We start from the raw sequence: 11,976 nt of genomic DNA, 5'->3' as shown, positions 1-11,976 counted from the left end.
ATAAACCATCGAATTAAAACCTAAGAGTGCCCACATTAAGAATTACCAACAAAATCATTGCTTGCAGGATGCTCGAAACGACAGGTGGTACCTAAAATTCAGGGCTACATTACATCAAATAGATGACAATTAAATTGAGAGATATTAAAATTAAAATGGTATTATCATGCATTAAAAACTATTAAAGCTTGGTAACCTCTTAAGCTGCAACTAATTTCTTTATTATGATTTGCCCTTAATGTGACAAAGAACCTCTCCAAATGGCAGCTAGTGACGTCACACTCTGTCACTTTTCTTCTCTTCAGAGAACATGCGCAAACGTCACCTTCTCAGCGGCAGACTCATAGCCGCCATCCCTGATTTAGATAATGCCACCCTGGTTTTTGTTTTGTAAAGTGAAATTGTTGCAAGTCAAACAACAATAACAAAAAGCATTAAAAACGCATAAAAATCGGCAAAAACTTTTGGCTACACAAGTATGTATAAATCAGTAGTCGGCATTGGGATAAATAAATCAATTTTCCACTCATATTTCGAGTGGGAAATGGTAATTAATTTCGTGTTGTCTGCTGTGTGTGGAAAGTAACAACAACAAAAAATTAAGAGTAACGTCAAGAGCAAAAATAGTTTTCCCCATTTTTAAAAAAGACATATATAGAAGTATTTTTTGATTGTGTTCCAAAAAACTTCACCATAAATTGGACGAAATTTTGCAGTTTTCCAAGTATCCAAAGCAGACGAACACAGTCATCGCTTTTGTGACGTGCTCACCTTGAATTCATCAGCAGGCAACAAGATATTGACCCTGCACATAGAGACAATCGCGGGCAAAGAACTAGTAGCCTAAAATAGCCCATATAAATAACGCACTAAATATAGATATTAACATGTTTCGTTGCTCGGATAACTTTTTCACTAACAGAGCACGGCGACAACTGCAAGTGGGTGAACAAATGACCACCGCCGCCTCCACATCGCAGCATGCGACATCGTCCTCGACAATGATGGCGGGTTCAGGATCCATGGCTACTTCGTCTTCTGTCGCCGGTGCCGCCCCCACAACCACGCCCAGCAGCTCGGCGGTTCGAGCATTGGCGATGGAGTACAAGTCATTGCAAGAGGAGCCGGTGGAGGGATTTCGCGTTAAGCTAATCAATGACGAGAATCTATTTGAATGGGAGGTGGCCATATTTGGACCACCGGATACACTCTATCAGGGCGGCTACTTCAAGGCGCACATGAAGTTCCCGCACGACTATCCGTACTCACCGCCATCCATACGCTTCCTGACCAAGGTCTGGCATCCGAATGTCTACGAGAACGGGGATCTGTGCATATCCATACTACATCCGCCGGTGGATGATCCGCAGAGCGGGGAGTTGCCCTGCGAGCGTTGGAATCCCACGCAGAACGTGCGTACCATCCTGCTGTCGGTCATTTCGCTGCTCAACGAGCCAAACACATTCTCGCCGGCCAATGTGGACGCATCAGTCATGTACCGCCGGTGGCGGGACTCACAGGTTAGACTGCATCTTCTAGTCATAGTAAATGTCTAGTATACGGACTTGCATTAGGAAAAGCGAGCGAAATTTATAATCAAAAGTTAACAAATTGGTTCAATTTATTAATTAAAATTATGAATCTAATACTTTAAAGGAGTTTTTATTAGTTACATTTAAAAAAAATATATAAAAAAGAACTTGAAAAGGAATTGAGAATATAAAAAATGTAAAGACTATAATTACAATATTAACACCTCGCTAGCAGTCCGTATACTAGACATTTACCCCCGCTTGTTGGTTTTTTAATAAGGACTTACTGATTTCAGGGTAAGGATAATGAGTATCCCAACATCATACGCAAACAGGCTTTGGCCGCCAATGCCGAGGCCAAACGGGAGGGCATTGTAGTGCCGATGACACTTGAGGATTATTGCTTGAAACCCACGCGCAAGCCCACAACGGAATCTGGCCTGGATGCCAATTTCTATGATGATGATTTCGATTTAGAGACAGAGGACGATCTGCCATCCGATGATGACTTCGATGAGGACGACGACGATGATGATGATGATGACGAGGATGAGGAGGACAGTGCCACGGCGTCGATTAGCAAAAATAATGGCGGCAGCAGCAAGTGCAAGAACAACGGCTTAGGCAGGGAGGCGGCCGCAGCAGGTGCGGACGATGCCGAATCCGCCGATGATAGCGGCAAGGGCGAGACCACATAATGCTGCCCAGGCCAAAGTCGTGTCATCGCTTCCTCCCACTCCTGCCCTAGGCGGCGAGCCACCGCCTTTTCATTTCTCCAACATTATTACTATGATTAATTCTAATTATAAACGTTTCAAAACTAAACCGAACAACTGAAAAAACAATTATTTACCTAGTTTACACGAGGGTAGTTGAAACCATGGTCCTAAGCTGATTTTACCTACTCAATTTTACTTTGATTAACTATAATGATTCGTATAAGCTATCGGTATAAGCGGGCTAACTCAATTTCCAGCCTGTGGCAAGCAATTAATAGAGTTCAGGGACTTCTCCAAATCCTTTTTACGCAGCTAATAAAACAGAAATAGATGCAAAACAAAATGAACCGATCATACAAGAAACTGATTATCAATATACATGATATATACAGCATATGTACTAGGTATAAATTAATATTTAAAAGTATACGCATACACACAGACATTTTTATGAGCGAAAACGAAATACAAATGTCCCAATTCGAGACACAACATCCTATCGTAACATACTGACACAGAGCATCAAGGTAAAAAACAACAACAGCATAACTTACACATAATGAACAATCAATGGATTTCAAAAGTAAAAGCAAATACAGAACCTAGCAATTAAGCAATTTTTAAGTGCAAAATTGACAGACTACGTTGAAATTGCAATATAGAAAAGAAGAACCGTATTGTATAAACAGTAACAGAATTGCAACAAAGATAAATAAGCCAAATAAAATTACAAAAAAAAAGTTTGCTTTTTAAAATTGTGTGCCCCGTTAAAGTATAAAACATCTCACTAGCATTTATTTATTTTGTGTTTAATTTATTTGTTCGACTTTTCGTTTGAATTTTTTAAATTTGAGCCACGAGCTTTGCTCGTTTTCGCCAGGCCAAAAGCGCCGGTGTCAGATCCTTATCAGTAATGGCGGGCATTCGTATCAGCGAGCTATAGACACCGATATCGGCCACCGACATCTGGTTGCCGCCGAAATACTGCTGTTGCTGCAGCCGCTTGTCCAGCAGTCGCACCATTGCCACCTGCGTTTTGTGCGTGTTGCAGCGCAACAGCTGATAGCAAATGTCCAGGACGAGATCGATCTCATTGCAAAGGGGAGAGCCCTCATAACGATATTCGGCTGGACCCACACGTCCCAAGTAACGGATGATATTGACCTCGCCGTAGATGGGCACGTACATGGTGGGTGAGCTGATCATCTCGGTGTGTTCGCCTTAGGGTAAATCATAAAAGTATTGCATAATCATTACAGCTTCGTTAGAGGGAAAGGTTAGAAAGGTAATGAGAGTGACAAAGTAGTTTTAAAGAAGCCACTTGAAAATACTCACAATTCTTCCAGATAAGTGTCACACTGATCTTGGGCAGAGCTGGGTTAACTGGAACCTTGGCCAAGTTAGCCTCAAATTCCTTGGCTGCTGGTCCAATATCAGCCATCGTGGAGTGCGTGAAGGTCTTAACATCAATCGTGTACAGATCCCGCCAGGCATTTTTCAAGGCCAACAGGGCATATGGTATGAAATTGGGGTGTCCATTGATGACAACATCCTGCAGGGGCACCTGATTATTGGTAAATATATTTTAAATAGTTATAGTTAGTTATGGAATATTCATTATTTTTGTGCTTCTTTAAAGACATTCTTAAATTAAACTGAATCCTATTGTACATCTTTTTACTTTTGAATTTAATTGGTTTCGATACAAGGTTTGGTCAACTTTATATGATAGCAGGACATACCTCCTTTAACCCACCATTCTGGAAGGCAGTCGTGTGCTGGAAAGTCTTGCCACAAACGCCGAGACCGGCTCGGATCTGACCCAGTTGCGCCTTTAGGTCTTCCAGCTGTTTTAGAACCTTTTCCTGGCGGGCAGCCACCGATGCTGTGTCGTCCTGAAATACAAATTTAAGGTAAAAAGATTTGTTTGGACAAACCGAAAATTCCTTTGGCCAAGGCCACAAGAACAGAGAGCAAGCGACACAAAACGGAGCGTGGATGCATTATAGATATTTCTGTTTTCTTTGGTTAGTCGGTGGTTTATAAATAGAATTTTGTATTTTAGTTTCGTGGTCTTAACCTTTAGCAGTTGCTGTATTTGTCGGCCTAAAGTGTCCAAATCAAGTGCACATGTGGCTGCGTTTCGGCTTGTCTTGCTGATCCCATTGGCCTCCAATTTCTGGCAAGGATCACACATGCGGGAATGGAATGTAGCATTGTTGACATACGTTGTTTTATTTACTGTCCTTGCGATCCCGACCAAATTTCTGCCTGGCCAGGCTTTCAACTTACGCATGATGATGTGGACGCGGAAATTGATGTGGAGGTGCCGCTGGCCAAAGCATCCGCCGCCAGGCTCACATTCTTCAAAGGATACATGCAGGTGGGCAGTTTGATGTCAAATTGCGGCAGCAGGGTCTTCAGTTCGTACATTTTCCCGAAAAGGTTTTGAAATCACAATATATTATGGAATTTAATTTCGCGAAATGTGCTTGTTAGAGATGGCCGTTTTTAGTAATTAGTTGTGGAACATTGAAGATTTAATATCGGTCCGTAGCTGTTTTTGCTCATCGCTAGAATTTCGATGAAACACATAACTGTTCCCACTTTTAAAATTCTATGTTTTAGTGGGATTAGGTTGAAAAATTCATGTAACGTTAAATACGTAATTTTTAAACTACGTGGATAAAAAATCTAAATGAACTATCAATGTACATATATTTATGTTATAAAACGACTATTAATTTAAATTTCAATTTGTTTCAAATTTATTTTAAAATATATTCCTAGTTCTAAGCTATCTTCTTTTTGGAGGGCACTTTCGGTAGGCGCTTTATCCTTCTGTCCACAATGTTACGCAGACGCCTGTCCGGCTTGACCAGCTCACTCTCGGACATCGGCTCGATTACCTGGCCCTTACGCGTGATAACTGCCGGTCGAGTCAACATACGGAAGGCCGTCTCCGGCACATAATTCCGACCAATTGGTGCACGAATGCTGGCCTCGTAGTCTGCCAGGGATCGGAAAGGAAATGGGATGCTGGAGACCATATGTTCGCGAGCTTGTTTACTAGCCGATTCGTTGACGTAGAGGTTATCCTTGTTTTCGTCTCGTCGCTTTTCTGGAGCAGCCAGCTTGAGAAGGAGTCGCTTGTTACGCCTCTCCATTACTGCTTGTGAAATGCCAGCACCCGCCCAGGATCCCCACCCCGGCAGGGCTAGTTGAAGCTCTGTGTTTTTCAGTTCAGAATCCTTGGTCTTGTCCCGGTTAAAATCAGCAATAATGTCATCATCCTCGAAGGCTTGACTAATGGTTAATTGACGTTCAGCTGCAGCGTCTGCTTCGTCGTATTCCGCCTCTTCATCGTCAATCAGGGCATCATTAATGCCACTAGAGCTCGTCCTCTTTTGTGAAAAGACTAGAGTTGTCACCTTGTTGGGATCTATGGTGTCCACAGCTGGGGTCTCGGTGTTTTCTGGATTACTTTCCACTGGGACTGGGATTTCCTTCTGCGATTCCTTAGTCAAATCCTCATAGTTTAGGGGCTCGTCAATCTCAATCTGCTGTTTTGTCTTTTTTAATTCCAGACTTTTGAGCTTCTTGAGGGCATCCTTTTTCTTGGCCTTCTTTCCTTTTACGGGTACTTCTTTGAGTTTATTTATGCTTTCTTTAAGCTTCTCCATCTTCTTGCTTAACTTGGCTCTCAGTTGTTCATCGTGTGTTTCAAATATCTCATCAATGGACTTGGCTTTAGATTTTTCTTTTAGTTTTATGGTTTTTTTCGGTTCAACTTCTTCGACCTGCCAGCCATTTTCTATTTTAACTTTTGATTTCTTAACAATTTTCTTGGCAGGTTTTGCTTTTGTTTGTGGTATAAGTGGAGTTTCATCCTCATCATCTTGCTCATCATTGTCCTTTTCTACCTCTTCCATATCCTTACGATGTTCCTCCAGTAACTTTTCATCTTGGTTTCGTTTTGTCCAATATTGCCGCCAATTGCCATTTTCACTTTTGATATTTCCGGTTTCGGCATTTTCCACAGTTTTTCGTTTTGTCCACGGATTGAAGGGATCGTAATCACTGTCTTCCTCTTCAGGAGCCACTCTCTTTTTACTGGATTCATCCTCGCTGTCGGATTCCTGCTTTTTCTGAGTCAACTCCCTGCTAACAGCCAATTGCTCAGCCAAATCTTTTCGCACATCCTTGTCGTATTTGGCTCGAACCTGCAGATTCTTGGCCCATGTACCGGTATTCTTGTGCCGCAAACTGGCGCGCTCCTGCACTCGGCTCTTTTCTAAGGCATTGAGCTTCTCCAACGCCGCTTCCGGATTAGTCTTCTGCAGCAGCTCAAACTCCTTCATCTGCTCTAATATCTTTTGACGCTTCTGCAGCTTGTGAAACTTTTTGGATTTAATTTTATTTTGCATGCGTGCTTTGGCTGACTTCTGGGACTCGCGCATCTTAAGGTAGGTCAGCTCCTTGCGACGGGCAAAGAGCTCATCCCGGGTAAGCTTTTTTTGAAGAAGTAGACGCTCCTGTTTGGCCTGCTCCTTCTCATCCGTGGTGTCGCCAATTTGAGCCTTGCGCAGCTCACGTAGTTTACGGTTGCTGGCTTCAAGCTCTTTGGCGAGATTGGACTTCACCCGTGTGTTCAATGAACGCGCACTGGACGATGTGTTCACGTAAACCGTCTCAGACCGTAAGGGAAAGATCTGCAGAGAAATGTTTGGATTAACCACTACGAATTTACATTTAAACTATCTATGGACTCACTTGCGTCTCCGCAGATCGCTGTTCGGCCACCACAGCATCCCAACGACCCAGTTTCTTGGTCACTCCTTCGTATCCAATGGTACGCTTGATGCGATCTGCTACCGGTTTCTCCAGCGGCTTTTCTAGGACCTTTTTGCTGCCCTGCACATTCTTCAGTTTCTTTCCCGTCTGACTGTGCTTTGAGGAGGTGCGCAGGATATCGACCAAATCCTTAAGACCCACCGACCTGGGAGCACTCTCGGTTCCGGTCGACGACACGCTCTTAACCAGCTGGAACTCATCCTGGTGCGATTGGTGCTCGTCACGAGTGGACTTTTGGATGTGCTGCACCTTGCCCAAGCTCCCGATGGCCTGCAGCAGTTTCTTGTGGGCTCTCGGTTCGTAGTGTTCCTCATCGTCACTCATTTTTTGTTAGGAAGTTCAACTAAATCAAATAACAATAAAGAATATTTAACAGCGCACGTGTGTAGAGCAACAGCTGAAATGTTATCGATAAGAGCGAAGGGCCATCACTATTTTTACTAATCTACAGGATCATGGGTGTCGTGAAGGGGTTTATTATAGGTAAATTGATTGGTGAAAATCCAAATGTGATTTTTCTTGTTTTATTACATAAGATCAAAGCAATTCTTTTTTTTATTGAAAATAAATTTAATTGTGACATAATAAATATAATAATAATTGATGCTTTGATGCGCCCCTGAACACTGCTATCGATTGTCGCCGGCAAAGACCGGCTGTCGATGCCGATCGCTTTTGTTTACCATTTCGACATTCGAATCGACATGGCCGACACGAAATCCGGGCCTGGTCGGCACTCGGCTGCCGGAGGAAGTGGTACCAGTGGTCTGTCGCCTTTGGTGCAGGGACCTGCAAACCTAGAGTGCAAGGACTTCCAGGAGTACCTGCGCAGCCGGCAAACTCCAGAGTCGCTTGAAAAACTCTACAACTATCCACCCATTTGTTTGGCCGTGTTTCGGGAGCTTCCCGAGATAGCCAGGCAGTTTATTATACGGATACTGTTCGTGGACCAACCAGTGCCGCAAGCAGTGGTCACTTCATGGGGTGCCCAACGTTGTGCCAAGTGAGTTTAAAAATTTCCAATTTCTTCATACGTCCTTCTAAAACATTTATCCTGCAGGGAACAAACCGAGGCCACCAGCTGCCTAACAGCGTTGAATGTCTGGCGGGTTACAGCCATTCCTGGTGGCCTGTCTGCCTGGGAACTCTCGCCCACTTTCAAGAAGAGCGTGCGTCAGGTGCTGTTAGGTGGCGGAAAGCCTTGGCCTATGACTAATACGCTGGAGAAGGATTCAAAACCCAGAGATATCGCTTTTCTGGACACATATGCCATGTCGCGCTGGCGTTGTGTGTTGCATTATATGGTTGGTACCGGAAATCGCAATGGCACCGATGCGGAGGCCATAAGTCCGGATGCCGTAAGAATTCTTCTGCATGCCAATCTTATGAAAAGAGATGAACGCGACGGAATTACCATAACCCGGCAGGGTTTCCAGTTTCTGCTGCTGGATACACGGGCGCAGGTTTGGCACTTTATGCTCCAGTACCTGGATACCTGCGAGGAGCGTGGAATTAGCTTACCGGAATGCCTGTCCATGCTGTTTCAGCTCAGCTTCTCCACATTAGGCAGGGACTACAGTTCGGAAGGGATGAACAACCAGATGCTGACATTTTTGCAGCATCTGCGAGAGTTTGGATTGGTCTTCCAGCGAAAGCGTAAAGAGGGACGTTTCTATCCCACTCGTTTGGCTCTAAATGTGACCAGTAAGGAGGCTGCGGCTACTGCCTCTGTTGCCATGGACGAGGAGGTCACCCAAGATTGTGGTTATATCGTTGTGGAGACAAACTACCGGGTGTATGCCTACACAGACTCGGCCCTTCAGGTAGCCGTTTTGGGTTTGTTTACAGAACTACTCTACCGCTTTCCAAATCTCGTCGTGGGCGTGCTCACAAGAGATTCTGTGCGTCAGGCACTGCGGGGTGGAATAACGGCTGAGCAGATTGTCTCATATCTGGAACAATATGCGCATCCCAACATGCGGTTGGTCGAGTCTGCCATCAACTCCAAATCCTGTCTCCCGCCCACAGTCGTGGATCAAATAAAACTGTGGGAGCTGGAGCGAAATCGTTTTACCTACACGGAAGGCGTGGTGTACAACCAGTTCCTCTCCCAGACTGATTTCATAACGCTAAGGGACTACGCTCAGTCGATTCATATGTTGGTGTGGCAAAATGAACGAACTCGTACAATGGTGGTTCAGAAGAATGGACACGATGATGTCAAGCGTTACTGGAAGAAGTACTCTAAAAGTGGATAAGGCGGTGAATCCTAGCCAGTGGCCGCCAATCCTAAGGGCGACATACGTCTCCATCTCGTTTTTAAGTTTAATTAATATAATATATTGTTTAATAAGTGAGGGGGAGATATAGCATCGACATATAAGGTACAAGAAAAATAATAAAATTAAAGTACACAGATATAAAAGAAATAATTACACACATTAAAGCTTGACCTTAGATTGTAATTTAGGGTGGGTTAACTTGTAAATTTTCAAAACAAAAACTTGAAGCCCTTAAGGAGCCAAAAGTCTATATAAAAGTTTAAGGTCTGGTTTGACTTTTACACTATACAAGAAACTTAATACGAATCTTAAAAATATATTAATATGCTATTGCACATTTAAACATTTTACACAATCAATATCTTCTTGTTTTGAGTTCGAAAATTCTTTATGACACCTAACGATATTCCTGTTTTCGAATGCTATTTCTTTTCCAAAAAATTATCAAAATTTATAATATACTAAAAGGCCAAAAAGTTAAGAAATTGATTATAAAAAACCAGTCACTCCACCCCAACCTACTTAAATGCAAATGGAAAAAGATCTGTCAGAACCTAATACAAAATTGGACGCTGGGGCATGCAGAGATTATAGTAGCTACCCTTGGCCCAAAAATCCATTCCTTTCCAGCCGCACCAGCCTTTGATTTGAATGGTGGCCAGATCATCGGCCCCCGTGTAATGGGGATCCAAGATCAGGAACTTAACCTGACCCGTTTGCACGCAATAGTCCACGCCGATAATGGTGTGAGCCAGCACACCGCCTCCAATCATCACCGGTGTACCTTGCGTCTGGAAATGCATGGCCAGCTCAGAAGCAACTGTAGCCATTTCAGCTCCAGAAGCAACGTGTAGAATTTTGGAGTCTACGTTAAGGAATCCCTGTAGGCACATACTGATCTCGGTGGAACCAATCCACTGGGAAGATCCTACGAAAGCAGCTGGCTTGTCATTGATCTTGTGCAGATATTCCTGCACCTCCAAATGCGTCGGTATCGGTGCATTTGTGTAGCCCTGCAAGACGAACCAGGAGCAGATCGTCTGCAGCGAGCGGTAGGCGCAGCCCCATCCCTTGTCTTGCACCTGCTGTTGCAGGTAATGATAGTAGTGGTAGTTTCCGCTAACTAAGTACTCTTTGCCGTCGGTTACTCCACTGGGACGGACTCCGATATGGGTGTTGAGCAATGGAGTCCAGGGCGCTTCTTCTGTTTCACCTAGGAAGTGTATCTGATTGGCTCTGCGGAAGTAAGGGCGACTGACGGGCAAGGCAAACTGGCGATGAAGTCGCTTGCGTCTCTCCTGCATACTGGGCTCATCATCGCCCAGATCCTCCAGATATGCGCAGCTCACGAAGTGACCAAACTCCTGGGGATAAAAGTGATAACTAGCGGGCACCAGCAGCTTTCCACTCTCCGATTCTGTGAGATGCTCAATCAGGCTCAACTCGAATAGTCTAAGAGCCCGGCAGATGCTCTCGATGAGCACATCGTAGAGCCGCAATAACTTGGTCTTCCGACACAGAATAGCCATAGCTTCGATCTCCAATGGAACTTGCACCCGGGATTGCTCCTCGGTAGTCACAGCAATGCTGAGAGCTGGATGAGGCGGTGAGTCCCTTGCCACGGGATCCCGACTGCGGGAGCGCATAACATCGATGGGAATCACCTCGTAGTCGCAGCCACTGGGTGCTAATCTCTTGACTGGCGTATTTGGTCCTTTGTTCTTCTTTTTGTCGGTAACGGCAGCCTCCTTTTCATTCCCTGGACTGGGAACAACATCGATAAGATCCTGAATTTGAGAATCACTGGTAAACCGATTGTCTAACGGACCGCAACTGTTAATGAAGATTTTCGTCTGGGGAACGTTGAATACCAGATTGCCATCGGCCACTCGCTTGCGCAGCACATGCATTTCCCGAGACACGGATTCCGGAGTGGCGGCAGTTTGCAGGAAGAACCCGCACTGCAGCCGAGTGAAGCAGAAGTCGTTGTACAACTGATCTGCCTCCATTACCTCATACGGAGCTTCCTCCAGCTTTCCGTGAACAAAGAAAGACGCCCGTAGGCCCACCAAGGTACCCAATTCGCATTGCAGTAGAATGGGATTGTCAGTGATGTCCACCGATTTGATGACCTCATTAAGGTGCGCCTGGCCATCGGTGCAATCACCGAACTTGACCAATCCGCAAAGATCCAGTTCCGCAGGAAACCTATGCTGAATCTGCTCATAGTTCAACTGGCCTAAACTGGATTCAATGTTGAAACTCAAAAGGAGTAAGGTGCCCTCTCCATAAAAAACTCCATATAAACAACCACTGCACTGTTGCTTTGTTCGCTCCAGGCGCTGAAATAGTAAATTCTACATTACAAATTCTTGTTAATTATACTAAACAATGTCTTACCTTCAGCAGAAAAGCGGAAATTTTCAGTTTGGGCAGCATATTTGCGATTAATATATTAGTAAAAATAAAGTTATTTCGGCCACTAGCGCGATTATTGCACAGCTGGCAAATATCTATCGATAACAGCGTCTTAATGGCTTTAGACCTATCGACATGGGCTCAGAAAAGGGGTTTTCAAAAAGTATGCTA

At 44.3% G+C, this 11,976-nt stretch overlaps 5 protein-coding genes across 8 annotated transcripts; 2 read left to right on the top strand and 3 right to left on the bottom strand.

The window, feature by feature from the left end:
• Positions 1 to 349: 349 nt before the first annotated feature.
• LOC108118226 (ubiquitin-conjugating enzyme E2 R2) lies at positions 350 to 2,357 on the top strand. Of its 3 annotated transcripts, XM_017230806.2 has the most exons (3): positions 350 to 476; positions 923 to 1,520; positions 1,829 to 2,357. In XM_017230806.2, the coding sequence occupies exons 2-3, from the start codon at positions 954 to 956 to the stop codon at positions 2,228 to 2,230; spliced, it is 969 nt and encodes a 322-aa protein (XP_017086295.1). In that variant the 5' UTR covers positions 350 to 476; positions 923 to 953; the 3' UTR covers positions 2,231 to 2,357. The 3 variants fall into 3 exon arrangements, with proteins under 3 accessions (XP_017086295.1, XP_017086293.1, XP_017086294.1); XM_017230804.2 differs by lacking the exon at positions 350 to 476 and having other exon boundaries at positions 593 to 1,520; XM_017230805.2 differs by lacking the exon at positions 350 to 476 and having other exon boundaries at positions 599 to 1,520; positions 1,835 to 2,357.
• A 687-nt stretch (positions 2,358 to 3,044) lies between these two features.
• On the bottom strand, positions 3,045 to 4,782 carry LOC108118227 (probable aminoacyl tRNA synthase complex-interacting multifunctional protein 2). Of its 2 annotated transcripts, XM_017230807.1 has the most exons (5): positions 4,544 to 4,782; positions 4,332 to 4,430; positions 3,994 to 4,146; positions 3,587 to 3,815; positions 3,045 to 3,471 (listed from the first exon to the last, which is right to left on the bottom strand). In XM_017230807.1, the coding sequence occupies exons 1-5, from the start codon at positions 4,682 to 4,684 to the stop codon at positions 3,095 to 3,097; spliced, it is 999 nt and encodes a 332-aa protein (XP_017086296.1). In that variant the 5' UTR covers positions 4,685 to 4,782; the 3' UTR covers positions 3,045 to 3,094. The 2 variants fall into 2 exon arrangements, with proteins under 2 accessions (XP_017086296.1, XP_017086297.1); XM_017230808.1 differs by lacking the exon at positions 4,332 to 4,430.
• A 213-nt stretch (positions 4,783 to 4,995) lies between these two features.
• LOC108118225 (U3 small nucleolar RNA-associated protein 14 homolog A) lies at positions 4,996 to 7,512 on the bottom strand. Its single transcript, XM_017230803.1, has 2 exons — positions 7,025 to 7,512; positions 4,996 to 6,963 (listed from the first exon to the last, which is right to left on the bottom strand). Exons 1-2 carry the CDS (start codon positions 7,427 to 7,429, stop codon positions 5,044 to 5,046), a joined length of 2,325 nt encoding a protein of 774 aa, XP_017086292.1. The 5' UTR covers positions 7,430 to 7,512; the 3' UTR covers positions 4,996 to 5,043.
• A 271-nt stretch (positions 7,513 to 7,783) lies between these two features.
• Positions 7,784 to 9,551, top strand: LOC108118215 (general transcription factor IIH subunit 4). Its single transcript, XM_017230785.1, has 2 exons — positions 7,784 to 8,108; positions 8,166 to 9,551. The coding sequence occupies exons 1-2, from the start codon at positions 7,810 to 7,812 to the stop codon at positions 9,361 to 9,363; spliced, it is 1,497 nt and encodes a 498-aa protein (XP_017086274.1). The 5' UTR covers positions 7,784 to 7,809; the 3' UTR covers positions 9,364 to 9,551.
• On the bottom strand, positions 9,430 to 11,911 carry LOC108118214 (probable Ufm1-specific protease 2). The gene is made up of 2 exons (XM_017230784.1): positions 11,788 to 11,911; positions 9,430 to 11,729 (listed from the first exon to the last, which is right to left on the bottom strand). The coding sequence occupies exons 1-2, from the start codon at positions 11,824 to 11,826 to the stop codon at positions 9,942 to 9,944; spliced, it is 1,827 nt and encodes a 608-aa protein (XP_017086273.1). The 5' UTR covers positions 11,827 to 11,911; the 3' UTR covers positions 9,430 to 9,941.
• Between the last annotated feature and the right edge of the window lie 65 nt (positions 11,912 to 11,976).

This window comes from Drosophila eugracilis, unplaced genomic scaffold, assembly GCF_018153835.1.
Source record: "Drosophila eugracilis isolate 14026-0451.02 unplaced genomic scaffold, ASM1815383v1 contig_2154, whole genome shotgun sequence".
NCBI lineage: Eukaryota > Metazoa > Arthropoda > Insecta > Diptera > Drosophilidae > Drosophila > Drosophila eugracilis.
Note: the sequence above shows the minus strand (reverse complement) of the source record. Positions and strands in the feature narration are given on the sequence as shown.